General features: G+C 39.0%; 1 protein-coding gene across 1 annotated transcript; it reads left to right on the top strand.

Annotated features, from left to right (window-relative positions):
* The first annotated feature begins 645 nt into the window (after positions 1–645).
* Positions 646–27,793, top strand: FAM162A (family with sequence similarity 162 member A). Its single transcript, XM_047874189.1, has 5 exons — positions 646–837; positions 19,461–19,583; positions 21,940–22,048; positions 25,012–25,120; positions 27,535–27,793. Exons 1-5 carry the CDS (start codon positions 804–806, stop codon positions 27,625–27,627), a joined length of 468 nt encoding a protein of 155 aa, XP_047730145.1. The 5' UTR covers positions 646–803; the 3' UTR covers positions 27,628–27,793.

Raw genomic sequence — 27,793 nt, 5'->3', positions numbered from 1 at the left:
TCATTTGAAGAGGAAATCTAGAGAAGTGAGCCTTTTCTTAACCCTCCCACTTCATTATTTACCTCTTGTCCCTTCAGCACAAAGGCCTTTGTTCGTTAAGAATTTGGGACAGCTAAGAGACGTTTCTAAAAAAGACATTACTGTGGGGGTAAGGGCTGTATAAAGCGTTCAGGTATGGAAATGGCTTGGTTTTATAAAAATAGGCAAATTGAAGAAATAGTAAGCATACATGTGAATTCCTCACGTAGACTGAGAAATACGCTCACAGTCACTAAGACATAGTGTCCATTGATCACTAGGAGCTTAATTTTAAGTGCATGTTTTTGATAAAAGCAATATATTCATTGAAAACGCTGGAAAAACAGTATTGAAATACTGGGTTTATCTAGGCAGTGTGATTTCGGAGTCTACAGTTCACAGTTCTGCAGTGATCACATTTCTTCTATCTCAAACGGACACTTTCTCAGACACAGAGAATGATAATGCAAAGGCCTCTAACACCCAGACTCCACAAAAGCTTTCTTAAAGTCGCGTCGCGGAGGCGGCACCATTTGAGGGAGAACCGGGCGCTTAGCCCGCACATTCCGCGCGTCACGCACGTCCCACACGCTCCGTGCGTCACGCAAGCCCTGCCCACACGCCCCGCGCGTCACGCACGGCCCGCTGGGTCCTCCCACCAGTCCCAAATGTCCCGTCCGCCAGTACCACCCACCCCTTTCCCGTTGCGGAGTTTGGTGACATTGAACGGGCCCGCGCGCTGTCACCGCCTGCGAGGCGCAGTCCGGTCGGCGGAGTAGGCGGCCATGGGGAGCCTGCGCAGCCTGCGCTGGGCGGCGGGTGAGACGCGGGTCGGGCTGGGGGAGGTTGGGAAGATAGCGTGGCTGCTGGAGATTGAGGAGTCCTGCAGCTTCCCCCAGGCCCGGTAACTGCTTGACTTCATCACGTACTCCCAAGTTCCTCAGAATCCTACCCAAAGTGATCGGAGAGAGCAAAAGCTGAGAGAGCAACTGTTAAGCAGATAGTTGGAGTTGACCAGGAGTGACCCTGGTGCCTGGCCATCCGTCCACCCGGCTCCCACTAACTTAAAGAGCCCTTGCTCCCCGTTCTTTTATCGCCCCGCCCCATCCCCTGTCTCTTCTGAGCTCAGTTCTTAAGGCACCTGCCATCCCTAGAGACACCCCCCCCCCCCATCTGCTTGATTGATTCAGCTTTCCACCCTAACCTCTCCCGTCCATAACTCTACTTGAGTCTCTCACCATCTCAAGAGTTTATCTCTGCTCTCAGGGAAAACCTCGAGTCTCGGTTTCCTACCCACTTAGTGTCTGATGAGAAAAGGGATTTAAGGTTTCACAGAATAATAGTATTGTTTTTCTAAAATGGGAGATACGTTTCTTTTAAACAATTCTACAGTGAAGTATTTTGAATTTCTTGGGGGAAAGTGTTATGTAGAATCTGCAGTTTATTTTTCTAGTAGACATTTGTGTAATGGGTATTTGGAGTCAGAGCTTAATTTGTCTCCTTGGGGAACTACCAGAGCTTGGGGAACTACTTTGTTTAGTAGTGGCCGAGAAATCAGAAAGTTTGCCTCTTGACACTTTTCCAGGCACCAGGGCAAACCACTTTTGGTCACCTTTATGAGCTTTGGTAAGATGTGATGATTGATTTTTTTTTCCTTGGTAGCAAATTACCAAAAAGCTGTCTATTTCAAATTTTAAAGGAAGAATCACCCCAAACTTGCTTATTGAAATAATGTACATTACAAATGTGAATGAAGAAATGTAAAAAAAGAAAAAAAAAACCCTTTCTATGGCTTATTTTGTGTTCCAATGGAGAATGGACTGGAAAACATGTCTCAAGCTAGAGAATATTACACACTTCTTTTAAAATAAACACTCCCTCCACTAAAAGAGATTGATTGCCTTAATTTGTTCAGCTTCGTTGAACTAATTTACCTAAAATCTTTTGTGTACACCCTGTTGACCTGTTAGCTGTTACAAGGTAAGTGAAAGAATAATTACTCTGTAAAAAAACTAAAATAGCTGAGTTAAAGAGACTTTGACTACATAGGAACTAAGACTAAAGGTTTATAAGTAGTTTATCTTCCTGTCTTGAAGATATATTTATGCATTATAAAGATTCAAAAACCTCTCTGCAGACTTTTGATATTCAAGATCTTCAGTATTGGGCAATCAATCAAAACAAAATTCCTTGAGCTAAAAAGAACAACATACTTTATTCCAGATAGATCCACTAAGAATGTTACATGAAGAACTCTTTCCAAAGGGTCTTTGAATGTCTGATGTTTTGTGAGCAACTCTAAGTGATCTGCCTTTTCACCCACTTGTGCCCATTTTATAGCTAAATACTCTGACATACATTATTTTACTTGATTGATTTCTTATAGTATCCTTCTTAGGTAAGTCTTATCATTCATTCTCCAATGTACAAGTGAATAAACATAGGTCAGATGGTTAAATGAGTTGTCCAAGATCATTTAGCCATAAAACGTTAGAACTGGGAGATGAGTAAGTGCCTTCTAATTCAGGAACTTGTGTTCTTTGCTTCATTCAAGCTGCTTATATAGGATATGTGTTTGCTGTATATGTGTTTGTCATGACTAACTGGGCCTCTCTCTTTTTTATTTTTTAACGTTTATTCATTTTTGAGAGACAGAAAGACAGAGTGCCAGCAGGGGTGGGGCAGAGAGAGAGGGAGACACAGGATCTGAAACAGGATCCAGGCTCTGAGCTGTCAGCACAGAGACCGACACAGGACTCGAACTCATGAACCGTGAGATCATGACCTGAGCCGAAGTCATACACTCAACCCACTGAGCCACCCAGGTGCCCCATCTCTCTCTCTCTTTTTTTTTAATGTTTGTTCATTTATTTTGAGAGAGCGCAATCAGGGCAGGGTCAGAGAGAGGGGGAGAGAGAACCCCAAGCTGGCTCTGCATTCAGCACAGGGGCCCTAACGTGGGGCTTGATCTCATGACCAGGAGATCATGACCTGAACTGAAATCAAGAGTCAGACTGAGCCACCTAGGCGCCTCTAATTGGGTCTCTTTAATGTGAAATGGAAGTGTCATGAAATGCAGATTTACTTGGGAAATGGAAGCACACATTCATGTGCAAATGGATTTTCAGTAAGAAGACTGATTTATCAGACAACCAAAGGAATGGCAGATCATATAGAAACATAATCTAGGCATGCTTCACTTATCCAGAATATTATTTGGAATAAGATACTCTAGGTGAGTGAAATTTCAAATAACCAAAGCTTAATCCTTTAAACGATGGACCTTTGTTTTTAAATGTTTCTGTTGGAAATCTTTGCTGTACTTTCTTAGCAAACAGAATATAGGTTTTTATGAGCTTGAATTTGTCATTTTGTGGGTGTAGCTGTAGATATAGGTCAGAGTTGTTAACTTGTGGTTCTTGGACCCCTTCTCAGATGAGAGGTCCTGTGAACCTCTGAAATTATATTCATGTTTTTATGACTATATACCTGTTTGGGGAAGAGAGGATCTGTATCTCGCATCCATTCCTTAGAGCAATCTGTGCTCTTTAAGTTAAAAGGCACTGATAAAATGATTTGGAACTAAATGACTACTGAACTATACTCCTGTAGGTTCCATGGCGGTAAAGACTAAATTGTGTTTACTAAATCCTCAGCATTTATCAATGTCCAGCTCATAGTAGACAGGCAATTGATATTCTTTGAATAATTATTTTTAGCTTTTTTAAAAATTAAAAACTTAAAATTAACAATTATTAATTTCTGCAGAATAATTATTAGGTCAAAGGAATGGAATGGCCTTACAAGAATGTTTCTTCACACCTTCAGAAAAATTTTGTCGTCCTACACTTCTTTGACTTTTCAACAGATTTTAAAATGATTTTATCATTATCATTGTTACACCAATACAGTGGACCATGGAGCCTCCTTGTCAGTTTAATTGACATTCTGCAGCATTAGAATCAAGAGATAACTTAGAGGTCATGAAGTGTAGCCCCCTAATTTTACAGATGAGGAAAGTTAAGGCCTCAGAAGGAAACTGAGTTGACCCCAGAAAAGTCATACAGGTGCAAAGCTGGGACATAACCAATATCTCCTGGCTCCCATTCCGATTTCATTTCCAGTACATTCTGCGCCTTCATTGTTCGTTTTGTTTGTTCTTGCTAACCAACCCTAAATGAATACATGCCCATTTTTAGTGCTCTTTGGCTTTGCTTATCACACACTCCAGGTGTTGCCAACAGGTTTTTATTGAGCACACATTATATGCCCTGTACACTCTGAAAACTCTAAAGTGAGTGCACTCCCTCTCTTGGTAAGGCTGCAGTTTATTACAATGAACAAATACACCTATATAATACATCTGGAGAGCTTATGTAGTACAGTATATATTAAGTTCTAGACTGAAGAAAAGATTTTAAGTGCTGCCATGGTGTCATGGAGCCAGTTCCTATTGGTTTTGTGCACATTGCTTCCCAATTTCACAATTAGTCATGTTACATTGGTAGCTTGAAATCTGCTGTGGTCAGGGTTATTGGCAAACACTACAAGTCAGGGATTTTCTCCACTGACCTCCCCCCATGACCCAGCATACCACTGGCTTTAAGAAAGAAATAGATGTATAGGTTAAGATTATCTACTGAAGCCTCCATTGAAACCGAACGGGAGACAGACAAGAGCAAAGATAGGAGCAGTAATGAGTCTGGAGAGGTTGTGGGAGGAGAAAGGGTAGTAAGAAGAAAGGATTACCTTGGATTTCAGTCAGGAAGTAATAGAAAAGGTATGGCCTTTTGAGTGTTTTGAACTACACGCATTTGGGCAGAAAGGAAGCCTTTATGCGGAAGCTCCCAAAGAAGCATTTTTGGAAAATTACATTGGCTGCTACATACGTGAATAGCTACTGCTTGTGAAGATATTACAGAAATCTATGTGTGAGGTGATGATGAAAATGATAAAAAATAAATAAGTGAATATATATATATATATATATATATATATGAAGTGTTTTGAAGAAATTAGTATGGCTCTGTGAAACAGGATAATTTAAGGAAGACTGAAGTTTTGTGTGTGGGGGGGGGGGGGGTAATAATTTTTTTTTTAATCTTTGTTTGAAAGGAGGGAGGACAGAGGATCCCAAGCAGCCTCCATGCTAACAGCAGCAAGCCTGATGCAGGGCTCAAATTCACAAATGGTGAGATCATGACCTAAGCTGAAGTCTGCTCAATCAACTGAGCCACCCAGGTGCCCCAAAACTAAAGTTTTTGAGTGTGGAGGACTGTAGGAGTGTTGCACCATTGTCAGAAATAAAGTTAAGAAGGGATACTGCTGTGGCAGAGAGGGTCATGAGTTACTGAGTGGTAGGTGACATTGAGTTATAGGTAAATGTGGGATCTCCCAGTCAAAGACTAGGGGACAAAGGAGGGAGTCCTCCCTGAGACAGACAAATGCAGGAGAGAGGCAAAGACCGAATCTTGGAGGCCTGACATAGTATAACTAATAGGAAGTGGTAAAGAGGACATTAAAGAAGGTACATCATAGAGGTCAGAGATGAAGGGAGAGAATATAACAGTATAAGGTAAGAAGGGTCAGAGGTCTTGTAGAAGGCTGAGATTAGTAGAGTCAAATGGCCACAAAGATGGGAAGAATAGAATCAAATGAGCTAATGGTGAGATTCTAAAAACATTCATGGGACCAGAGGGAAATCACTAATGTTAGAGCAATTTTAGTAAAGTGAGCGGGGGAAGAAACATTATAGTAAAATGTGTGGGTGGCGAGACCAAGATGGTAAATTAAATACATGCCACTTATTCAGTCATTTGAACTATGAAAGGAAGGGGATTAGTTTTTTATTTATAGGAACTGTTGAGAACAAGTGATTGTTTTGTCTAAGATAGTGTACCCTCAGTGCCACTGTGGTATAATGAGACCAGAGTTCTCATCAGCTACCAGTAAAGTGTAAATTAGTTCTGCCTTTCTGGAAAGCAGTTGTTCTGGTCTTAAAAGGGTTCCTATTCTCTAACCCTGCACACTACCAGGATTCTACATAAGAAAATAATCAGAAATGCCATCAAAGATTTGTGTAGAAAACTGCTCATTTTTGTAATAGTGAAATTGGGAAACAAATCCGGCCAACGGAATGATTGAATTCAGGTTATATCCATGGGTTGGATGTTATATAGCCACCAAAGGTATTTTTTAATTAATCTCTTGGAAAAGTGTTTTGACATATGCAAGATATAGTATTTGATTATGAAAATTGTGTATGTTATATATAAACATAGGAAGATGCCTGGGAAGAAATACACCAAGTTGTTATCCCTGGAAGATGTGATTTTAGGTGTTTTTATTTTTTCATCATACTTTTTTTTAAGCTTCCAAATTTTCTATAATGAGCAAGTGTTACTTCTCTAAAGTTTATTTCTTTTAAAGCAGGGAGACATTTGGCAGGAAAAGGGTAGAGGGAAGAATCTAGAGGTGGTGAGATAAGTTTGGGACAACATGTCTCAGTAAGAGGGATCACAGATGGAATGCTTCACTAGTTTAGAGTGAAGGAAGGCCTAGTGTTCTTAAAGGCCTGCAGAGAAGGACAAAAAAACAGATGGAGAAGTAGGGAATCTGTTTCTGCCACAAAGTGGATTTAGGTCAACAGCTAAGACCAAGAGAGTTTCAAATAGCCATTATTGGGTAGATGGGAGGGTACCAAATTATGGCCCCATCTCACTAAAGTTTGGCCACCAGATACATAGAATTGTAAAGAGTTTTTTCCTGTAGTTTCCTCCCCACTTAAAAACTGGCCAGGTTTCAAAAACACCAAAAAACAAACAAACAAAAAAACTGGCCCATTTCCAAAGGCTTATTTATAAATCTATTTTTGAACTCTAAAATTTTTTTCCCATAGAAGCAATGTTACAAAGGGTGACTAGGGTTCTAGTCAGCCCACCAAAGTTCATAATGTCGATCTCTCTTGCCATTTTTCCTCCCTAGTACTTTTCACATCTCTTAGGTACTCTCCATTAGGACGTATAGCTGTCTTATTTCTTCACACAAACCACTTGAACTACAGTGTTGTGACATAACCTAAAAGGAAGGTCCCATATCTATGTCTTTCTACTCCTGCTTCCTTTGCCCCTACTTTTTCCTCACCCCTGGCCTGTCCTGCATTCTGCACTCAGATTTACTGTATAAAATCACCATTGTTACTGTTGTTTTCCTGCTGAAAGCTTTTCTGCCTATTTCCCAAATCCTTTTGGGTGTTTGGCAAACAAAAGGACTCTCACTGTGGGGGAGCATGGATAGGCACAGTATCCAGAGCCAGAATGAGTTAGGCCCATGACATCACTTAAATTCCAAGCCCTAGAACATCAGCATGGACCTCATTAAGAAGGCAGGTAGGTTTGTGAGCGATGGGAGCCTGGAAGGGAGATTCCGAAGTCTATGTCGCATACTTTTGTAAAATCTGAAAGCTGGGCATACAACTCTACAGGGATTCCAGACTTTTGATGTAATGAGTTACATATTACTGATGTGCAGAAGTCAGAAGTAAATCAGAGCTTCTTTTCAGCAAATTAGCTGTTGAAAAGAGGAATTTTGAACTCTGCCAGAGTTAGGTATTAAGCTCTGGAGGTGCCCTGGTCATCCATGTAACCTGTGTTCGACAGGGACTCTGGCTGATTGTGTTGAAGAACAGCGATTCTCAAACGTGGTAGCACATTAGAATCACATAGAGAATTTAAAAAAATATTGATGCCAGAGTCCTGCTCCCAGACACTGGGATTTCATTGGATGGCTCTGCATTTTTTTTTAAAGCTACTCTAGTGATTGTTGTATGCAAAATTTGAAATTCACTTTTGTAGAGCATGGCTTCTTAAACTTCAGTATGCATAAGCATGACTTAGAGGGCTTATTAAAACATTTTTCTAGGCCATACTCCAGGAGATTCTGAAGGTTTGGGGTGAGGTCTGCGAATTTGTTCTACTATGAAGCTCCTAGCTGAGGCTGAGTAAATAGTACTGTTTTAGACTTTAGAATATGTAGTATTCATTTCCATGTGTTTGGCACACAGTAAGTACTCATCAACTGTTGAATGAATGTGGGTATCTGTTTGCTTCTTGAAATTTAATGTTCATATGAATCGCTTGGATATCTCATTAAAAATGCAGGCTCCCTGGGGCGCCTGGGTGGCTCAGTTGGTTAAGCGTCCGACTTCGGCTCAGGTCATGATCTCGCGGTCCGTGAGTTCGAGCCCTGCATCGGGCTCTGTGCTGACTGCTCAGAGCCTGGAGCCTGTTTCAGATTCTGTGTCTCCCTCTCTCTGTGACCCTCCCCTGTTCATGCTCTGTCTCTCTCTGTCTCAAAAATAAATAAACGTTAAAAAAAAAAATTAAAAAAAAAAAAGAAATAAAAAAAAATGCAGGCTCCCACAGGCACCTCGGTGGTTCAGACAGTTGAGCGTCTGACTCTTGATTTTAGCTGAGGTCATGATCTTAGGGTGGTGGGATCACACCAGGCTCCCACCTGAGGCTCTGCTGAGTGTGAAGCCTGCTTGAGATTTGGGATTGTCTCTCTCTTTCTGTCTCTGCTCCTCTACCCTGCCTGCACGCATGCACGCTCTCTCTCTCTCTCTCTCTCTCTTAAAAAAAAAAAAAAAATACTGACTCAGATTCTGTAGGTCTGGGTAGGAGCTGAGAATTTGCATTTATTCTAACAAGTTCCCAGGCGATGTCAACTATTCTTGAAAATAGCAAGGTGTGACAGGATATATACCAACATGTATAATTTTCTCATCTCATTTCCATCAGCGTACATTAGTCACATGACCTTCATCTACACATTTTAAGTCTATCCTGAATTGGGCACATTTCCTACTCCATTCCTTTCTTTCTCTGTCCCATTCCATTGGAATGCAAGTGAGAATGACATTTTTATAGAGATAACATCAAATTTTTGCTACTTTTAAAAATATTAAATATCAAGTAAATATAAAATATTCATAAAACCCATATCGAGTAAAAACAAGATATAATTAATACCCAAGTACCCATGTTTTAAGAAACATTTTTATTTTGGAATAATTTTAATTTACAGAAAAGTTGCAGAGATAGTTCTGTATACCTCTCACCCAGTTGCCCCTAATTTTAACATCTTCCATAACTATACTACATATGTCAAAACTAAGAAATTAGCATTGGTATATTACTATCAACTAAAGGACAGACTTTATTCGGGTCTCACCAGCTATTCTATTGATGTCCCATTTTCTGTTCCAGGATGCCACAACATGACATAGTTGTCAATGTCTCCTTAGTCTCTTCTGGTCTGTGACAGTTTCACATTCTTTGGTTTTCATGATCTTGATAGTTTTGAAGAAGACTGGTCAGGTATTTCGTAGAATATGTCTCAATTTGGGTTTGTTTGATGCTCACTTAGGGTGAGAGTAGGGTTATGGGTTTGAGGAAAGAATAACTAGCAGAGGTCAAGTGCCCTTTTTATTACATCATATTAGACGATATCCACATGATTTACGATTTTAACCTTGACCAGTTTGTTTCTTCCTTGTAAAGTTACTGTTTTTCCCTTCCCATTCTCTGTCCTTTGGAAACAAGTCACCAAGCCCAACTCACACTTTTCCACAAGGAGAAAGGAATCCCAGAGGGAAGAATATCTACATGTATTTGGGATTTTTCTGTAAGGAAGATTTGTCCCTTCTCCCTTGTTTATTATTCAGCTATTTTTTATATCCATATGGATGCATATATTTTATACCTTAAGTTATATAATCTATTACTACATTATTTTGTTGTTCAAATTATTCCAGGTTAGGTTCTATCCGATCAGCTCCTGTGTCCCTTTACATGCCCCGATCTAAAAACATCCTTGTGTTTTTTGAATACTTCCTTATTTTCTGGCACTGCAGGGTATTCCAGCCTAGAGTCAGCCATTCTTCTCCAAGGAGCCCTAGTTCCTTTGACTGGATAATGATATTTAGAAATCCAGATCTGGGCACTGAGTGTGCTTGTTCCTACTGAAGTATCACTGATTCCATGCCCTCCTACCGGGTAGAGCTAGGAAATACATGTATGTATAGTAACCCATGTGTATAGACAGACACTTAGGATTTTTTTTAATGTTTATTTATTTTGAGAGAGCCTGCATTCTTGAGTGGGGGAGGGGCAGAGAGAGAGGGAGAGAGAGAATTCTAAGCAGAATCCAAGCTGTCAGTGCAGAGCCCGACATGGGGCTCGATCCCACAAACCATGAGATCATGACCTCAGCTGAAATCAAGAGCTGAATGTTCAACCAACTAAGCAACCTAGGTGCCCCTGTGTTTATATCTTTTGTCTATTATCTCTCTATATACATAAAAATATATGTGAAATATAAATATATTTATATACTTCAATAAATATCTGTATAAACCTGTAGGAGTTAATACTGAATTCTCTGATCCAGCACCACATTCACTCTAGCCTTCTACCCTTGCTTTTGGAACTTCTTTCTCTGGATTCTTATTATGTACCATTTATTTACTTACTTATTTATAAAGTTTATTTATTGTGAGGGGGGGAGGGACAGAGAGAGAAGGAGAGAGAATCCCAAGCAGGCTCCATGTTATCAGCATAGAGCCCGATGCGGGGCTCAAACTCACAAACGGTGAGATCATGACCTGAGCCAAAATCAAGTCAGATGCTTAACCAACTGAGCCACCCAGGCACCCCCATTACCTACCATTTATTTACTTATTTGTTCAATCCTACTATACTTGTAAAGTAGTTTCAGGATTATTAATCCATGCTCCTGTAAGAAACAAATTTGCCAACTAGAGTACAGTGTTTATGTATAGTTCTTTTTATCTTTGGTACAGTTTCCAGCCACAACAATGTTTTCCAAAGTTACTCATGTCAGCTTCTTTTTCCCCCACCTTGAAGGTTGTGAAGTTAGGTCATGTCATACATTTCTAATAGTTTGGCGCATTTGTCACAGCCTGAATTCCATCCTTGGATTCTCCCAACATCCTGGTTGATGTTTTAAAATTTGCATATATTAAAAGCTCTTTGTGATGTATAGTTTTATGGATTTTGACAAATGCCATGATTTTATTTTTAAGCAGATGATTAGCCGACTTCTAGTTAGCAACATACTTGCAACACGCTTAGCAACTGATTTTCATACAGGTTATAAGACACTAAATTAGATATCTTCTAAAAGTCTCTTCCTCTCCCAGCACTCATTGAACCTCCATTTATCATGTCTAATGTCACATCACTGATGATTCTCTCCAGGAGTGTCTTGAAAGATTCTGAGAAAAAAGGATCCCTACCTCTCTGCACAGTCTATCATGAGGTTGGAAAGACATTTTATGGAAAGGAGGGGAAAATGAGGCGAAAGCCAGTACTTGAACCAGCCTCATCCCAGCTGACCAACTATAGCTTCCAGCTCCTAGTAAAACCTCTGAGGTACTAGTTTTCAAATTGTGAGCCCCCAGAATAACAGTAGCAGCATCACTTGGGAAATTGTTAGAAATGGGAATTCTCAGACCTCTCATACTGAATCAAAAACACTGAAACTGGGGTCCAGTAATCTGTTATAAGTCCTCTGGGTGATTCTGATGCATACTAAAGTTTGAGAACCTCCACTCTAGGTTAACCAGCCATTTGTCAGTCACATCCTCAGAGGCAGCAGGGAGGATTCATCTCGACTTCCTGCTAGGGCCCCAGGGATGCAGAACTGGTCAGCCAGGGGCAGGCTGCAAGTGCAACCAGAAGGTTAAAGGGCCATTTTTCTTTTGGTTTGTATGTTTGTTTTTAATTGTAATTCACCAGAGGATGGAAAATTTCTGGCTTGGATGTCTGTAGGGCAATATATTTTATCTCTTTGAGACAGAAAAGGAAGAAAAGACATCTTAATGATACTAAAACTTTTTTATGCTTTTGTTTTTTGTAATTGCAGAATAACAAATCACAATAACAAATCACATTAAGTACTTCATAATTTTCTTTAGTGATTTCAGTTTTAATTTTTTTTACATTTGTTATTTCTAATGTGTAAAATATCATATTTGCATATGTTTTGAACAGCATTTATACTTTAGAGAGGTAAAAATTACTGGCATTCAGTATGAAGTTGTAGTAAGAAAAAGCTGGCAGATATTTTCTGATCCAGGTAAACTTCTCATGCCTTCAAGTGACTTTTTCACCACCAGCTCCACTTCAAATCTTACTCCCCTTACTCCATTCCAGCCACACTGGCCTCCTCATTGTGGTTCCTAGAACCACTGTAGGGCCTTTGCTCTTAAATTGTTTCTGTTTGGAATATCCTGCCACTAGATATCTGCATAGCTAGCTCCCTTACTTCCTTCAAAAGTGGCATTCTCAAAGAGAGCTTACCTTAGTAGTCTATCTAAAATCTCACACACTCCATTCCAAGCACATAAGCGCCTCACTTTATGTCCTGTCCCCAGTGTTCATTTTTTTCTCTCTTGGCATTTATTGTCTAACAATGTATGTATATATGTATGTGCATATACTTTCTCTCCAGTAGAATGCAAGTTTTATTAGCATCAATTTTTTTTATCTCTTTTATATGTTGTCTATAACAATGCCTGATACATAGTAGGTACTCAGTTATTATTTGTTGAATGAGTATCTCCAAACATGGATTTATCTGACTGGTAGTAAGTAGGTGTACCTGTTATCATTTTTTGCCTTATCGTCATTACCCAAACTAAGCTGAGAGTTACCTTGTCTTCTATTCTGCTAAACTGCCTCTGTTCTAATTAAGAGGGATGGGGAAGAGCAATACCTAAGGAAATAATTTGTTTCCTGTGGACCTTGTAGCTCACTGCCAGTTAACCTTGTTCCTCTCTGTCTCAGTGCCTTCCAGAAGGGAATGGGGCAGGATGCTGTGAGATGGGGCCTTGTAGGTCACATTAAACAAGGGGTCCTCTGGGGAAGATGAAAAAGTCCTGGAGATGGATGTTGGTAATGGTAACACAACGGTGTGAATGTACTTAATGCCACAGAACTGTACACTTAAAAGTGGTAAAAATGGTAAACTTTTATCATGTGTATTTTAGCACAGTTTTTTATTTTTAAAACCCCAAACACAGTGGGCCTGAAAGTGTAGTTTCAAATCAGCAGTAGCAGCTTCACCTAAGAACTTGTAAGAAATGCAGATTCCCAGCCTCCACCCCAGAACTGTTGATTTGGAAACTGAAGGTACGTGTCCCCAGTGCTTTGTGTTTAAACAAGCCATTCAGGTAGTTCTGGTGCACGCTGAGGTTTGAGAATCACAGCATTATGTAATTTTGTTTTAATCCCGAGGGCTATGAAAAACTATTGAAAAGTTTTATAGAATATTTTCATTCATAAAATTAGCATAAAATGGTCAGAAATTCTGACCACTTTAGGGGTAAAATTGAAAAGTGCTATGGAAATGTTTTGAAAATTATTGTTTTAAGTAGTACTTCAAAAAAAACCCTTAAAATTTAGAGTGCCTGCTATATTTCAAGCATCTTGCCAAATGCTGTCACATTTGTTTTTCCATTTGCAGTAAATACTACATTATCCACATTTAAAATGAGGAAAGATGTGGAAATCAATTATACTGTAATTTATCTACTTTCTTTATGGTGCACACTTACTGCCACTAGGTGGCACTGGTGGGGTGGTTACCCAGACCTGGGCAAGGCCTTCTGGGATTACAGAATTAGAAAATGAAAAAATGCATACCCTTATGAAAGAAATTAGCAAATAACCACAAATCTTTACATAAACATAGGTCCCAATTTCTGGTACATAAGAGGACCTCTGAAAATCCACTCCTATATATAAAAACTATGAAAACACCACCAAAAATTCTTAAGATCAACTTTTTCAGAACTCTAGAAAATAACCAGAGGCTTGTGGTAGTCTGAGTAGTATTTATCCAAGAAAAATGACTTAATCATGGTAAGAAAGCAAGCTTTATAATAGTTTTAACAGTTTCCTTTGTCCTGTCAGCTTCACAGTGGCCTTGAAAACCAGTAGCCTGTCAATCACAGTAGCTAATGAAAACCAGGAGTTCTAGCAGGCACTGAAGAAGGCAGAATGGATTTGGAGCGCCCTAAAATCCACAACCCCTGAGAATTGTTACTCTTGGCTTGTCTGGAACTTCCCTGGAAACACCCATTCACTGGGCTTGCCTTTTTTTCACCCAACTCAGCTAATTCAGTGGGAACAGTTTCTCCCTCACCCACCCTAGAGCATGCTGCAACAGGCACACAGAGCCCTTTGGCAAAGTCTGGCAAACTTCTTGGTGGCAGGCATTTAAGGATGTCTGTTCAGCGATTAGGTGGCCACTAAGCTAACACAGAACATAGATAGAATACAAGGGAATATAGATTAGTGGAATTGAATTGAGAGTCTACTAATAAACCCTCACATTTATGCTCAATTTTTTCTATATTGTGCCAAAATAATTCAACAGGGGAACGAATGCTTTTTTCAACCAATGATGCTGGGAAAACTGGATTCACCTGCAAAAGAATGGAGTTGGATCCCTTCCACACACAGCATACCTGTATTAACTCCAAATGGATCAGGCCTAAATGTTAAAACTTAAGACGATAACATTCTTAGACAACAGCGTAGGAGTAAGCTTTTGTGACCTTGTATATGACACCAAAGTCTCAAGCAACAAAAGAAAAAAAAAAGGATAAGTTGGACTTCATCAAAATTTGAAACTTCTGTATTAAAAGGACATCATCAAGATGGTGAAAAGACAACCCATGAAATGGAGGAAAATATTTGCAAGTCATACATCAGACAACATAACTCAATAATAAAAATACAACCCAATTAAGAAATGAGCAAAGAAGCTGAATAAACATTTCCCCAAGGACATATACAACTAGCCAACAAGCAAGTAAAGAGATTCTCATCGTCATTACCCAGTAGAGAAATACAAATCAAAATCACAACGAGATGCCACTTCACACCCACTAAGATGGCTTTTATTAAAAAACATAAATGTGGACTAGGAGGTGGAGAAATTGGAACCCTCAAACATTGCTGATGGAAATGTAAAATGTGACCACTTGGAAAACAGTTCCTCAAATGATTAAACAGAGTTACCGTATGACCCAGCAATTTCACCTTAGTATATGCCCCAAAGAAATGAAAATGTTTGTTCAAAAAGTGCATAATTTTCCATGTCAGCGTTCTTCATAATAGCCAAAAAGTGGAAACCACTTAAATGTCCATTGACTATAAACAAAGTCTAGGGTATCCATACAATGGAATAAAATTTGTCCGTAAAAAAAAAAAAAAAAACCAATAAATACTACAGCATGGATGATGAACCTTGAAAACATGCTGAGTGAAAGAAGCCATTCATAAAAGGCCACATATTACATGATTCTATTTATAAAAAACATCAAAAATTTTCCATATTTCCAGAATATGCAAATCCATAGAGATGGAAAGTAGATTAGTGGTTTCCAAGGGTTGGAAGGAGGAAGAAACAGAGTGACTTAATGGATCTGGCATTTCTTTCTAGGATGATGAAAATTTTCTAGAATTAGATGGTAGTGATCAGTACACAACTTTGTGAATAAGCTAAAAACCATGATACTGTACACTTTAAAAGGATTAGTTTTATGATAATGGAGTTATGTATCAAGTGTTATTTTAAAAATCTTTACACAAATATATACCCATTTAAGTCTATAGTAATATCTTTTAAATTGTTACATTTATTTTTTTTAATGTTTATTTATTTTGGGGGAGAGAGAGAGGGAGAGAATCCCAAGCAGGCTCCATGCTGTGAGTGTGGAGCCTGATGCAGGGCTCATTCTCACAAATCACGAGATCATGACCTGAGCTGAACCAAGAGTTGGATGCTTAACTGTTGATCTCAGCTAAGGTCATGATTTCACGGTTTGTGAGTCTGAGCCCTGAGTCAGGCTCTGCACTGACAGTGTGGAATCTGCTTGGGACTGTCTCTCCCTCCCTCTGCCCTTCCCTAGCTTGCTCTATCTTTCTCTCTTTCTCAAAAATAAATAAATAGGGGCGGCCTGGGTGGCTCAGTCAGTTAAGCATCCAACTTTGGCTCAGGTCATGATCTCGTAGGTCATGGGTTGAAGCCACGTGCCAGGCTCTATGCTGACAGCTCAGAGCATGGAGGCTGTTTTGGATTCTGTGTCTCCCTCTCTCTCTGCCTCTCCCCTGCTTGTGCTCTCTCTCTTTCTCTGTCTCTTTCTCTCTCAAAAATAAATACACATTAAAAATTTTTTAAAGATTTTTAAACATAGTAATAAACTTTTTAAAGTTTTTTTAACATAAGAGAAAAAAAAATAAATCGTGGTTCTAGTCAGCTTTGGGGGAAAAAAAAAACGTATTTTACTCCTATTCCCTCTCTTGCCTCCCCCTTATTGCTCCAACTGTGAAGCCTCAAAGACATCCAAGTAGGCGTTTGGAACTACAAAGGTACAGACAGACTGTCTACTAACAAATAGATCTTAAAAACTACTTGAACTTTCCTATGAGCTTTTATCCACAAAGCTGTGAGGGAACATTTTGGTTGCATTAAATACAAGTTTTAGGGGCGCCTGGGTGGCGCAGTCGGTTAGGCGTCCGACTTCAGCCAGGTCACGATCTCGCGGTCCGTGAGTTCGAGCCCCGCGTCAGGCTCTGGGCTGATGGCTCAGAGCCTGGAGCCTGTTTCCGATTCTGTGTCTCCCTCTCTCTCTGCCCCTCCCCCGTTCATGCTCTGTCTCTCTCTGTCCCAAAAATAAATAAACGTTGAAAAAAAAAAATTAAAAAAAAAAAAAAATACAAGTTTTAGGCATTACTTTTTTTGTCACCCAGAGCATCACAGAGTGCCAGGATACTAGTAAATTTATCACTGGTGTCTTTCCAACTTTCTTTTCTGTTCCATTGTACTTCATAGTGCTCCCCTTTTTCCATGTTCTAGGACCCTAGGGGTCTTCTGATTCTGAATCCTATCAGCCCCAGTCTCTCTTGTACTGTGACCCCCATACTCAGAATCACTCCCCTTTCTTCTCTCACTCATCAAAAGCATTTCTGGCTTTTTCTGCTTTGAATTCTGATTTATTTATGGGGCACCTGGGTGGCTCAGTCTTAGGTTAAGCGTCTGACTTCAGCTCAGGTCATGATCTCACAATTCATGAGTTCGAGCCCCGCGTCAGGCTCTGTGCTGACATCTCGGATCCTGGAGCCTGCTTCGGATTCTGTGTCTCCCTCTCTCTTTGCCCCTCCACTGCTCATGCTCTGTCTCTCAAAAATAAATAAAAACACTAAAAAAAAAAAAAAAAAAAGAATTCTGATTAATTATGATTGATTTAAAAATTTCATGTTAAGGCTAAAGGTGAAAATAGCTAACCAAAACTAAATTCTTAGGCATACATTTGTTTTAGGAATGAATGTATTTCCTAGTTTTGTTAACTGAGAAGGCATGGAAACAATGACAAACCCAGTAATACTTCCTCTTTAAAAACCATAGCACCCTGAAGGAATGTCTGATTCTAAATCAGAGACAGGAAGCATTCAAAACAAATCTGGAGCATCATGTCCGAAAGTAGGGAAGCTATCAATGATTACTGAGCACATGTTGAAAGTACTCAGGAGCCAATTTGGAAGGGTCCCTAGTGGCTAAAAATGGGAATATCTGAGCATCAAAAAGAAAAATGACTGAAATGGGCTGGAGTACATAATGTGTTAAAATGCAAGCGTTCCTTATGTTATTTTTAAACAAAAGGTCGCCTGTGGAGGCTGCAAGGAAAACAGTTCATCAATTTGAAACTGGCAAATGGAAAGAATCAAGCATTCATTCCACATTTCCTGTGGACTTTTACCTTAGAATAATCCAGTAATTCATGTAGAATATGGCCGTTTTATATTCTATAATGAAACAATAGATCTAGGTAACAATCATCAATGTCTGATAAAAACATTAAATGAAAGATTGATGGAGAACTTTATAAGGGATGAGTCAGACTGATAGCACCTACTGATAAATCTTAACAAAATAAAATTGATATATGCCTCTTGATAAGATACAGTAGGAAGAACACAGTACCACCTATGGCATATTATTCCTAAAAATTCTAACTTAAATCTGATGAAGCCTCAAAAATCTGTTTATGAGGAAAAAGAATTAGAAGAATATGTTAACACCATGGGGATACAATCAGCAAAATCTGAAATGAGGGAAATTCTATAGAATTAATGATGTAGTTTCTTCAACAAATGATAAGGCAGGGGACCTATACAGGACACATCAACCATATTCAATGTACACTTATTTAGAATAAATCAACTATTTAAAAAATGAGCCCATTGGGGAAATATAATATTTGATCATAATATGCTAAGATCAAGGAAATATTTTTTAGTTGAGCTAATGGTATTCTGGATAATGATTTTGAAAAGTTGCTGTTGTGAGATACATACTGAAGTATTCATAGGTGAACTAATAGGATGTTTAGGATTTGCTCTAAAATAATTCAGTAGGAAGTAGGGAGGGGTGTTCAGATGAAACTATTTATTGGCCATATGTTGATAATTGTTGACACTGGGTGGTGAGTGCATGGAGATTTATAGTACTGATCTCTAAGTGTGCTTAGAATTTAGATTTTAAAATTAGCTATATATATAGCTTTATACATTTTTTAATATAGAGTTTAAAAACTTCACACAATTACTATACCTGAAGTTGATTTCCAGTTGGGGAATTATTGCTTAGGCAAAACAAGGCTTTCTAGAGCCCCTTGCTGGCCATTGCAGCCCCCTACCCAGAGTATACCAGAGTCGTATTGGCAATTTGGCATCTTGGTTTATCACTTGTGAGAGGTTCTAATCTTTACCTAAATAACTCAGTGCTGTAATATGTAATATTTCCATCAGGAGCATTGTTATGACAAAATACGTGTGAGAAGTACTTTTATAAACAGCTGATAAAATGTTTATATTACAAATTGCTAATTTCCTGATGAGCAAAACATGTATATTTTAAAACAGCACCAAGGATCACACTTTAAATATATGTATCTTATATATACATATATATATATACATATATATATATATGTATGAGCCTGGGTGGCTCAGTCAGTTAAGCATCCGATTTCGGCTCAGGTCATGATCTCACGGTTTGTGAGTTCAAACCCCACATCAGGCTCTGTGCTGACAGCTCAGAGCCTTGAGCCTGCTTGGGATTCTTGCCTCCCTCTCTGCCCCTCCCCCACTCACACTTTTTCTCTCTCTCTCTCTCAAAAGTAAATAAACATTAAAAAAATTAAATATATGTATCTTACATGCACAGTAGTATAATCACTTTTTAAATGAGTTAATTTTTATAGATGAAATATAAACCTTGTAGGTATTTCCTATTTTGAGACACCATTAGATTTTCTTTCTCTGAAACATTTTCCTGTCTTTTTCTAGGAAGCTATTTTAGGTTATTTGAAAGAGATGCTTCCTCATCTCTAAGACTTACCAGAAACTCTGATTTGAAGAGAATAAATGGATTTTGCACCAAACCACAAGAAAGTCCAAAAGCTCCACCCTGTAAGTATGTATTCGTTTTTCCAGTTATAGAAGCTCCTGATGAATAGAACAACTTGGAATCAAAACAACCTAAAAGACAAGTCATCGCAGGGTTGTCATACCCTGTCCTATATTTGAGGCCTCCCAAATTGTACTATTATTGGCTCACATGTAGCAATGCTTTCTTCCTTCTCCTCACTTGTCACTTTCATCTCTTATTTCCAGGATTAAATTGGAGCTTTTTGTTGGAGAATGGATGTACCAAAGCAAATAGTGATCTAGAAGTTATCTTTTAGGAACCCCAAAGATGAACCACATTAGGAAATGATGTTTGGGATACAATATAACTAGCACCAGCCTCTGGCTTGGGCATTAATTTCAGCCATCAGTACTCCTATTCTTAACTCAAACCCTTGTCACTGTCACTACTGTGGAAACAAGGAGCATAATATATAAACTGTAGGGTCCTACAGGCTATTTGCTTGTTCCTTCTTCATGGGTGTATGCTCAGGTCAGGCAGGTCTTGGTGAATGGAAAAGAACTATCTTCAAAGAATAGTTATCAGGAGCTTAAAAATGTTTATATCCTTCAACCTGGTGTTTCACTTCTGGGTATCCTCAGGAATAACCCCAAATGTGGAAAATCTCTGAGTGTAAAGATGTTCCCATTTTTATAATAGGAAAATGAGAACTAAATCTAAATGTCAAATAATCTGGGAATGATTAATTATGTATGTTAGATGTACTTGATGAGATTGTACAGCTGTTGGAAATGGTGCTTGTAAATACCATGTACTGGCATGGAAAATGTTTGTCATTATGTCCATGAACAAATAGGATACAAAATTTTATATCGTGTTTAAGCACATCATGATATACATATAAATGACACATACACACACAGGGATAAGACTTAGGAAACACTACCAAAGTAAAAATATAGTGATTATGCTACAACAGGAGAATTAGGGATAGTTTTTATTTTCTACTTTTATATCTATACTTTCCAAATTATCTTTAATGTACTTAAAATGGAAAGAAAGCAAAAAAACAACTATAGAGTTGTGCCAAGTGCTGGGAGAGTTAAAAAATAAAACTACAGCAATGCCATTTCTATACTTCTAAACCTCTTTTCTCACCTTTGGTTCTTTATGGATTTTTTTTCCTAGTGACTTCCCAGTTCCCTTTGCTGTTGCCTTCTGGTTAAGTGAGAGAGGCATAGCACGACGATGTGGCAGTGGGAAGGAGTATGAAGGAGTAGGTAACAGTCAAGGAGATGGTCTGTGAGAGATGTAGGCAGCACGTGGAAGTTAAATGAGATTATCTCTGAAGGTCCCTTCTAACCCTAACATTTTGTGATTCCCTAACTTTTTCTGCTCCCTATCTTCAATGACTTCTCCTTTTATTTTATTTATTTATTTTTTTGAAAGACTTTCTTTTACAGTCTGTGGTTGTGTGCCTTTCTTGTTCATCCGCCTCCTTGGCCACTTCATTTTCGTCTGCTGCCTCTTTCTCCTGGACAGTCTCTTGGGTCTTAATCATCTTCACTGGCTCTCCCTTTGCACTGATGATTATCTCTGCTTTTGACTTGATTCATGAAACCTATTCAGATGTTGTAAATTTAGACCCAATAGATAGATATAAAATGGTATCCATGCTTTTTCCTCTCCTAACTGGTTCTTTTCAGTCTCCTGATTTTGGTTAACAGTACTATTGTTGTCTTGCTCATTCACATTTGAGGCTATTTGATTCATTCCTTGTCTTAATCAGTCTCCAAATTCTTTCAGTCATGTTCAGATTGACTTTTTTGTCTCTATTCTCACCGTTCCAACTCCAGTTCGGACCATATCACCGCACTGTTGTATTACAAGGTCCTGTTTGGACTTGTGCCCACTCTATCCTATCCTTCCTTTCTCTCTTCCATCTATTATGCAGATTAATCTTTTAAAACATTAACTTCTTCCTTGCTTCAAAGTTCCCAAATCAGGTTTAAAAAGCTTAGCCTGGCATTCAGGATCTTTGATAATCTTATTTTACCTTATAACCTTGTTCTTTTTCTACTGAAGTCAAATAAGCTTCTCATTGTTCCCTTCTCAGTTCATCTTTATCTTTATATACTTGCTTATGGTGTTCTTTCAACTTTCAATGGCTAGGAAATAATGCTTTTATTTTACCTCAGCCTTCACAGATTTTTGAATCTCATTTGACAAATGCGGCATCCTAAGAAATTCCATTCAAACAAAGCTCTAATTCGCTTGAGGTTTCTCAATGGTTCTGTTTAGTGGATAGCTAAAAAGCACGAATAGCACTTTTTAATTGCTAAATTTGAGAGTCATAACCTCAAATAAGTAAGATGTCTTGTCTTGTTTTTTTCATAGACACTTACAGCCACAGAGTGCCATTACACAAACCTACACATTGGGAGAGGAAGATCCTGATATGGTCAGGTCGCTTCAAAAAGGAAGATGAAATCCCAGAGACTGTCTCGTGAGTGCTGAACTTAGGGGTTGTAAGCAGCTTTTATTTCTCACTGATCCATTTCAAAGGAAAAACAGTTCCTTTGAGTCCCTATTGAAAACCTTTCAGCCAAATCCTAGAACAGTCTTAACTTCTCTAAATGTTTCCTCTTTGGCAAGTACCTGCAATAAAAACAGTGCTGGAAAATCCATGCCTTCTCATTGATATGTTATGTTGCACCTAGTGGAGAGCTGTCAAGTACTCAAAAGTCAACTGATTGATTTCCTCTCCTAGCTACAGAAATCTGACTAAGCAGTGATGTTCACTGTTTTTAGCTTGTTTTTAATCTAGGTATATCAGGTATCACTGACAATAATTATATTCTATAAAATCCACCCAAGTATTCAACCAAAGGCATAACAGTATTTAAGAGCAACATATTCTCTTTCTGGGATCCCGGAAAGCGTGCTTCCTATCACCAACTTTCTTAAACCCAGCTGTGGCTGAGATCTTGGGACTTTTTCAGAGTCTGGAGATCAGTATAGATTCCTCTGACTCAGGGTTTCTCAATCCCCATGCTATCGACATTTTGGGCCAGATAATCCTTTGTTGTCGAAGGCTGTTGTGTACATGATAGGATGTTTAGCAGCATCCTTGCTTGGTCATCCTCCAGATGCCAGTGGCACTTAGTTGTAACAATGAAAAATGTCTCCAGACATTGCCAAATGTCCCCTGGGGGGACAAAACAAAACAAAACGAAACCCTGGTTGAGAACCACTGCTCCAGCCTCCTGATGTTAAAGACCCTGATTGGTTTGCATCTCAGCCAAGAGAGATTGTGAGAAGTAGATGCCATCTCCCCTGTGGGGCATCATCATCTTTACTGATAGGGAGTTGGGAAAAAAGCTCTTAGATGTTCCCTTCTAGCAAGAAACTATTCCTGGAACTTCTGGTTTCGGGTTCCAAGGCATGATTTTAAAATATCTGAGTTCATTCAGGGTATCTTTTCCCAGGAAGAGAAGTCTTACTTGCTTTTTGTTTACAATGGCTTTAACAGAGCCGTTCTACTTCTGTCTGTCAAATTAAATAGTACATTATTTTCACTAAAATTACTTCAGCAGGAAAGCCCTGGTCCTTCTTAGCTAAGATGACAGTGTACTCTCCTGGGAAATAAGAGCAAGTTGGAAATAAGAATGATGTTAAGTTCCTGCCTGTGTCTTAATTTCTTCCTGAATATTCCAGCAGAAAACAAGCTGGTGTATACCCATGGCCCTAATAGGTGCTGTGTAGACTTTGCCATGGAACACCTTCAGTCTGCCTTGCCAGTGGTTCCAAGATCCCCCTTAAGCCCGAAGTACTACCTAGTGAGTCACCATAGAATGCTCTTCTCTGGGCCTGAGCAAGGGTTCATCCTTGTGCTGGTAGTTCTGAACAGGCACTGCCCACTCTGATTGCTTCTGTGGGATGGAGGGCAACCTCATGGCCTTATTTAAATGCATTTTACTCTTTTAATGTAAAATATCTTGAATGAAAAATTCTTGTAATGAAAAGTAAAATATGTTTCTTTTCATGAGTATCGCAGCACTTTAGATTGGCATATCCATGCCAATTCACATAAAATATTGTCAGCATGGGTAGTTGGTTTGTGGTTGGTGAGCTCTCAGATGCTCTTAACAGAGCAATTCACTGTCCTTAGCAGTTGTCCCTGGTTCCTCCCACTGCCCTGCAGGCCCAGTTTCAGTGCCTAGAGAACTCCCTTCACACTGCCACCTCACTGGGTCCCAGCTCTTATATCACAGTGTGTATGCTTTCAGGGTTCTGCCTCCTGCAATGCCTGGACGCTGTGCCTCCTTCCAAGCATTTCTAAAGTATTTTTTTCCTCCTGATTTCAAAAGTAATGTGTATTAAAAATCTGGGGGGAAAAAGAGAGGAAGGAAGGAAGTTAGCACTCCCATCCCATCATCTGGAGATAATCACTTCCTATCTACATCCCAACTGAGTAGGCCATTGCTCTCTCTGGGGCCCATTTGGACTCTTCATACACTGCCCTGAGTATCTACCAGGCTCATGTAATAGAACTGCAACTCACTGCCTCCGTACAGAATCACAAAGGTGGAATGGCCTTCTCTTTAGACTCTTCCTTGTTAGGCGTCTTAGTTTTCACACAATGATAATCCAACCCTCAGTGTTCTGTTAAGGCACATGGGTCTGTATTCAGTGGACAGGTTCAAAGACGTAATTGCCAAAGAGCGCAGTCTCAAGTTCACTGTCATGCGAGTTTAGCAAAACATTAGTTAAAAGGTAAACATTAAGGAAGCATTGCTTAAAGGATCTTTCTCTGTTGCACATATTGTCTAGAATCTATTCCTGGTTCTAAATCTAAGTATTAGAAGTATTAGATTTAGAGTATTAAATCTGTTCCTGGTTCAAGGCAGAAAGCAAAAACTTGGGTATAAAGAGCGCATTGTTTAACTCTCTCCCACGTTTGTTTTCTGTCTGAATTGTGATTCATGTTGAAACATATGAAACTCATGAAGCTCATTGCAGTATTTGTTGTCAGGATGTTGTTCAGACAATCATTATATCACATAGCATCTTCTTAAGAACCCCAGGGAGAAATATCTTCTGGTTTCACTTTTAGCATTGGCTGCTAATGTGAAACTTGAAAGCCAAAATTGGAGACGAGCATAGCAAGCATAGGTTAATACATTTTGCCCTCTTTTTTTCCTCCTTTGTTCCTGGATCCACTTTCTGTCTTCACACTTTTTTTCTTTAACTTTGTGTTATCTTGTTGGATTTTATATGTAAATTTAAAATGAGTTATGAAAACTCCCCATCCTCCCCCAAATCCTACAAGATTTCCAGGTCTCACATCTTTTTTATATTTATGGGTACCACTCCACTTTTGACTTGTCAGACATAGAGCTTATTTCCTACTGGAAACTTCAGAAAGAGAAATGTTAACTGTCTGTCATGATCTCATTGTATTACTAGGTTTGAGATGCTTGATGCTGCAAAGAACAAGATCCGGGTGAAGATCAGCTATGTAATGATTGCCCTGACAGTGGCCGGATGTATCTTGATGGTTGTTGAGGGCAAGAAGGTGAGAGTGGACTTCCTCTCTGTCTCTGTTTTCTACAAAGGATCTAGAGGAAATCAGGGGTTGACCCTCATATTTAGTCTCTGCGAAGAGTTGGTTACTTTCTACACGAGAAATGATAAGAAACAAAATAAGACACAGTAGGGACAAACCTGGGATATCCTGTCTGGGGATAAATAGCAAACCCTAACTTTGGCAAAGTGAAGGACTGAATTATTTTTGCATGAAGTAAACAAAAAAATGGTTATCACAGATGTCATAAAAAATTGTGAAACAAGCAAAATGACACTGTTGTGTCTAATGATGACACCTACATATCTATAACGCACTCCCAGTACATGGGCTTATTTATCCATACTCTAACTGCCTTAACCCTGGTGAGCGTTCTTGTCACCATTCTTTACTTGAAGCTCAGCCACACTGGGCCATATGTGTAAGGACCATAGCTCCTAAACAAGTAGAAAGGTATTCAAGTCCAGAAATCTCTGTTTTAACGTACATCATTATTAATAGCTATCATTAATTGAGTATTCACTGTCTTCTAAGCACTTGGCTGTTCTTTCATTTGAACCTCAGAACATCGGAATAGATACTATTATTAGCACCTTATTTATAGATGAGGAAACGCGGCTTAGAAAGCTTTGCTCACTTGCCCATCTCCTGAATGGCAGAGCACAGTTTGAATCTAGACCTGTCTAATTGAGGTTGATAGTAAAATTGCTCCCAATTATTGAGTTCTCATTATGTCACAGGTACTATTAAACTCACTGAATCACCACAATGCCCTGAGAACCTAAGCAGTGGTTCTCTTAGTATCCATACTTTATAAAAGAGAAACCTGAAGCTCAGAGCTATTAAATCACTTTCCCAAAGTCACATAGCTAATAAGTGGCAGGATAAAAATGTAGAGCCAACTTTTCAAGTTCCCAAACTCATAGTACTATCTTGTGATTAAAATATGTTTTTTTTTTATATGCAGCAGGACTGGTCAAACCCTTATTTTAATACTATGTCTAATTTTATATATCACAACTTCCATGTGGAAAGAGATGTCTTATATCTATTATAAAATATTAAAAAGGTTCTTCTGCCAACCCAGTGATAACTGACTTCCTTATCCCCAGTGAGTGCAGAGTAAAAGGAAATGAACATCTGGCTCTCTTCAGACTCTTGGAATGGAAAATACTGGCTATTTAGGCTGACCTTATGGGAGCATGAGGGACAAGTGTGCAGGACTAGGTGAAGTTCTTTCCAAGACATCTCTGTTCCTGCCCCACCTCAGTTTTTCTTCTGACTTCCTGTTTGACTTCTCATGCTTAGTTCTCAGATTGAAACCTGCAGAAGCATGTGGACAGGACGTAGGGGCTTCTGGAATTTTAAGAAGTCTGTATTGGTTTTGTATACTTGATTATAGTAAGCTGAGTCTAAATACTCTAGAAACAAGTTATCCCCTGGGATTTCCTCTAGTGTCATCCTAGGGTATACGCCATGTACTTTAAGAGTTTCTTTTCTCTCCTTTATGTACCAGAAAGCCATTTCATTTGTTTCACATGGAACTATCCACTTCTTAAAAGTTGGTAAATGCTACTGTAGAATGGAGAACTTTTAGACTTAATGCTATATAGAAGAGAGAAGTTAGCCATTGTATGTTCTGTCCTTACCATCAAGGTACCATTCCCATTCTCCTACCCCTTCCCATACCTAATTCTTTACATGTGAAATTACACAGAGGAAAATTCCACCTTATGTATAGGGTGCTAGTTTCACTTATTTGGTATAAAACTTCTGAAACTGGTCAGCTTATGTAAGCTTCACAGGCATGTAATAGGTCACGTGGAAGGAAACAAGGGAAGAGAATGGCTGCCTCTCCCCCACTGCTGTTTACTCCCACAGGTTGGAGTAGTGGGATAGATACTGGTGAGAGTCATCAGTCATAGTATTTAGTAAAGTCTGGGATCTCCAAAGCTAAATATTTTTGGTAAAAGAGGAGTAAGGAGTTTGAAGGGTATGAAAATACACAAATGAGTTAGGATAGGAGAAATGGTAGCAACAAAAAAGTGAAAGGAAAGAAAGGATAGAAATGGAAACAAAAAGGTATTAATACTAAAGAGAGAAAAAAGAGAAAAAGATAAGGGAATTAATTATAAGGGAAGAAGCTAGATTTACAGAAACATGCCAGAAAGACAGAGAAGGTAGAGGTGCAGCATTTCTCTCATGCTTGACTGGATGGGCTACTGTACTGTGAAGCGTTAGAGGAAGCAGAAGGCATGGGGAGGATGTGTCTGTGCCCAGTGTGCACACAGCAGACCATTGTGGGCATGCCCTGCCACAGTTAATCTATTGACATGAGTGCAGGGTAATGACATCCTCCCCAAACCCACACAAATAATCACTTGTTCAAATCTGTTTCACTTTAGGCTGTCAGAAGAAATGAGTCTTTAACAAGCCTGAACTTAGAAAAGAAAGCTCGCCTGAGAGAGGAAGCAGCTATGAAGGCCAAAACAGAGTAGCAGAGGTATCCATGTTGGCTGGCTTTTGAAAATGCAGGAATAATGTTGCAGCAATTAGCCTGTTATTAAGAAGAATATGGTATGAGGATCTGTTTCATGAAAGTATGGTTTACACAGACATAAATTTCTGCTGTAGTGGTACAAATAAATTTCCTTAAAAAAATGA

This window comes from Prionailurus viverrinus, chromosome C2 (genome assembly GCF_022837055.1).
Source record: "Prionailurus viverrinus isolate Anna chromosome C2, UM_Priviv_1.0, whole genome shotgun sequence".
NCBI classification, from domain to species: domain Eukaryota; kingdom Metazoa; phylum Chordata; class Mammalia; order Carnivora; family Felidae; genus Prionailurus; species Prionailurus viverrinus.
Note: the sequence above shows the minus strand (reverse complement) of the source record. Positions and strands in the feature narration are given on the sequence as shown.

Coding starts and splice junctions, on each gene's coding strand:
- FAM162A (XM_047874189.1), top strand. CDS start 804: ATGGGGAGCCTGCGCAGCCTGCGCTGGGCGGCGG. Junction 19,584..21,939: donor AAGTCCAAAAGCTCCACCCT/GTAAGTATGTAT, acceptor TTTTTTTCATAG/ACACTTACAGCCACAGAGTG. Junction 22,049..25,011: donor GAAATCCCAGAGACTGTCTC/GTGAGTGCTGAA, acceptor TTGTATTACTAG/GTTTGAGATGCTTGATGCTG.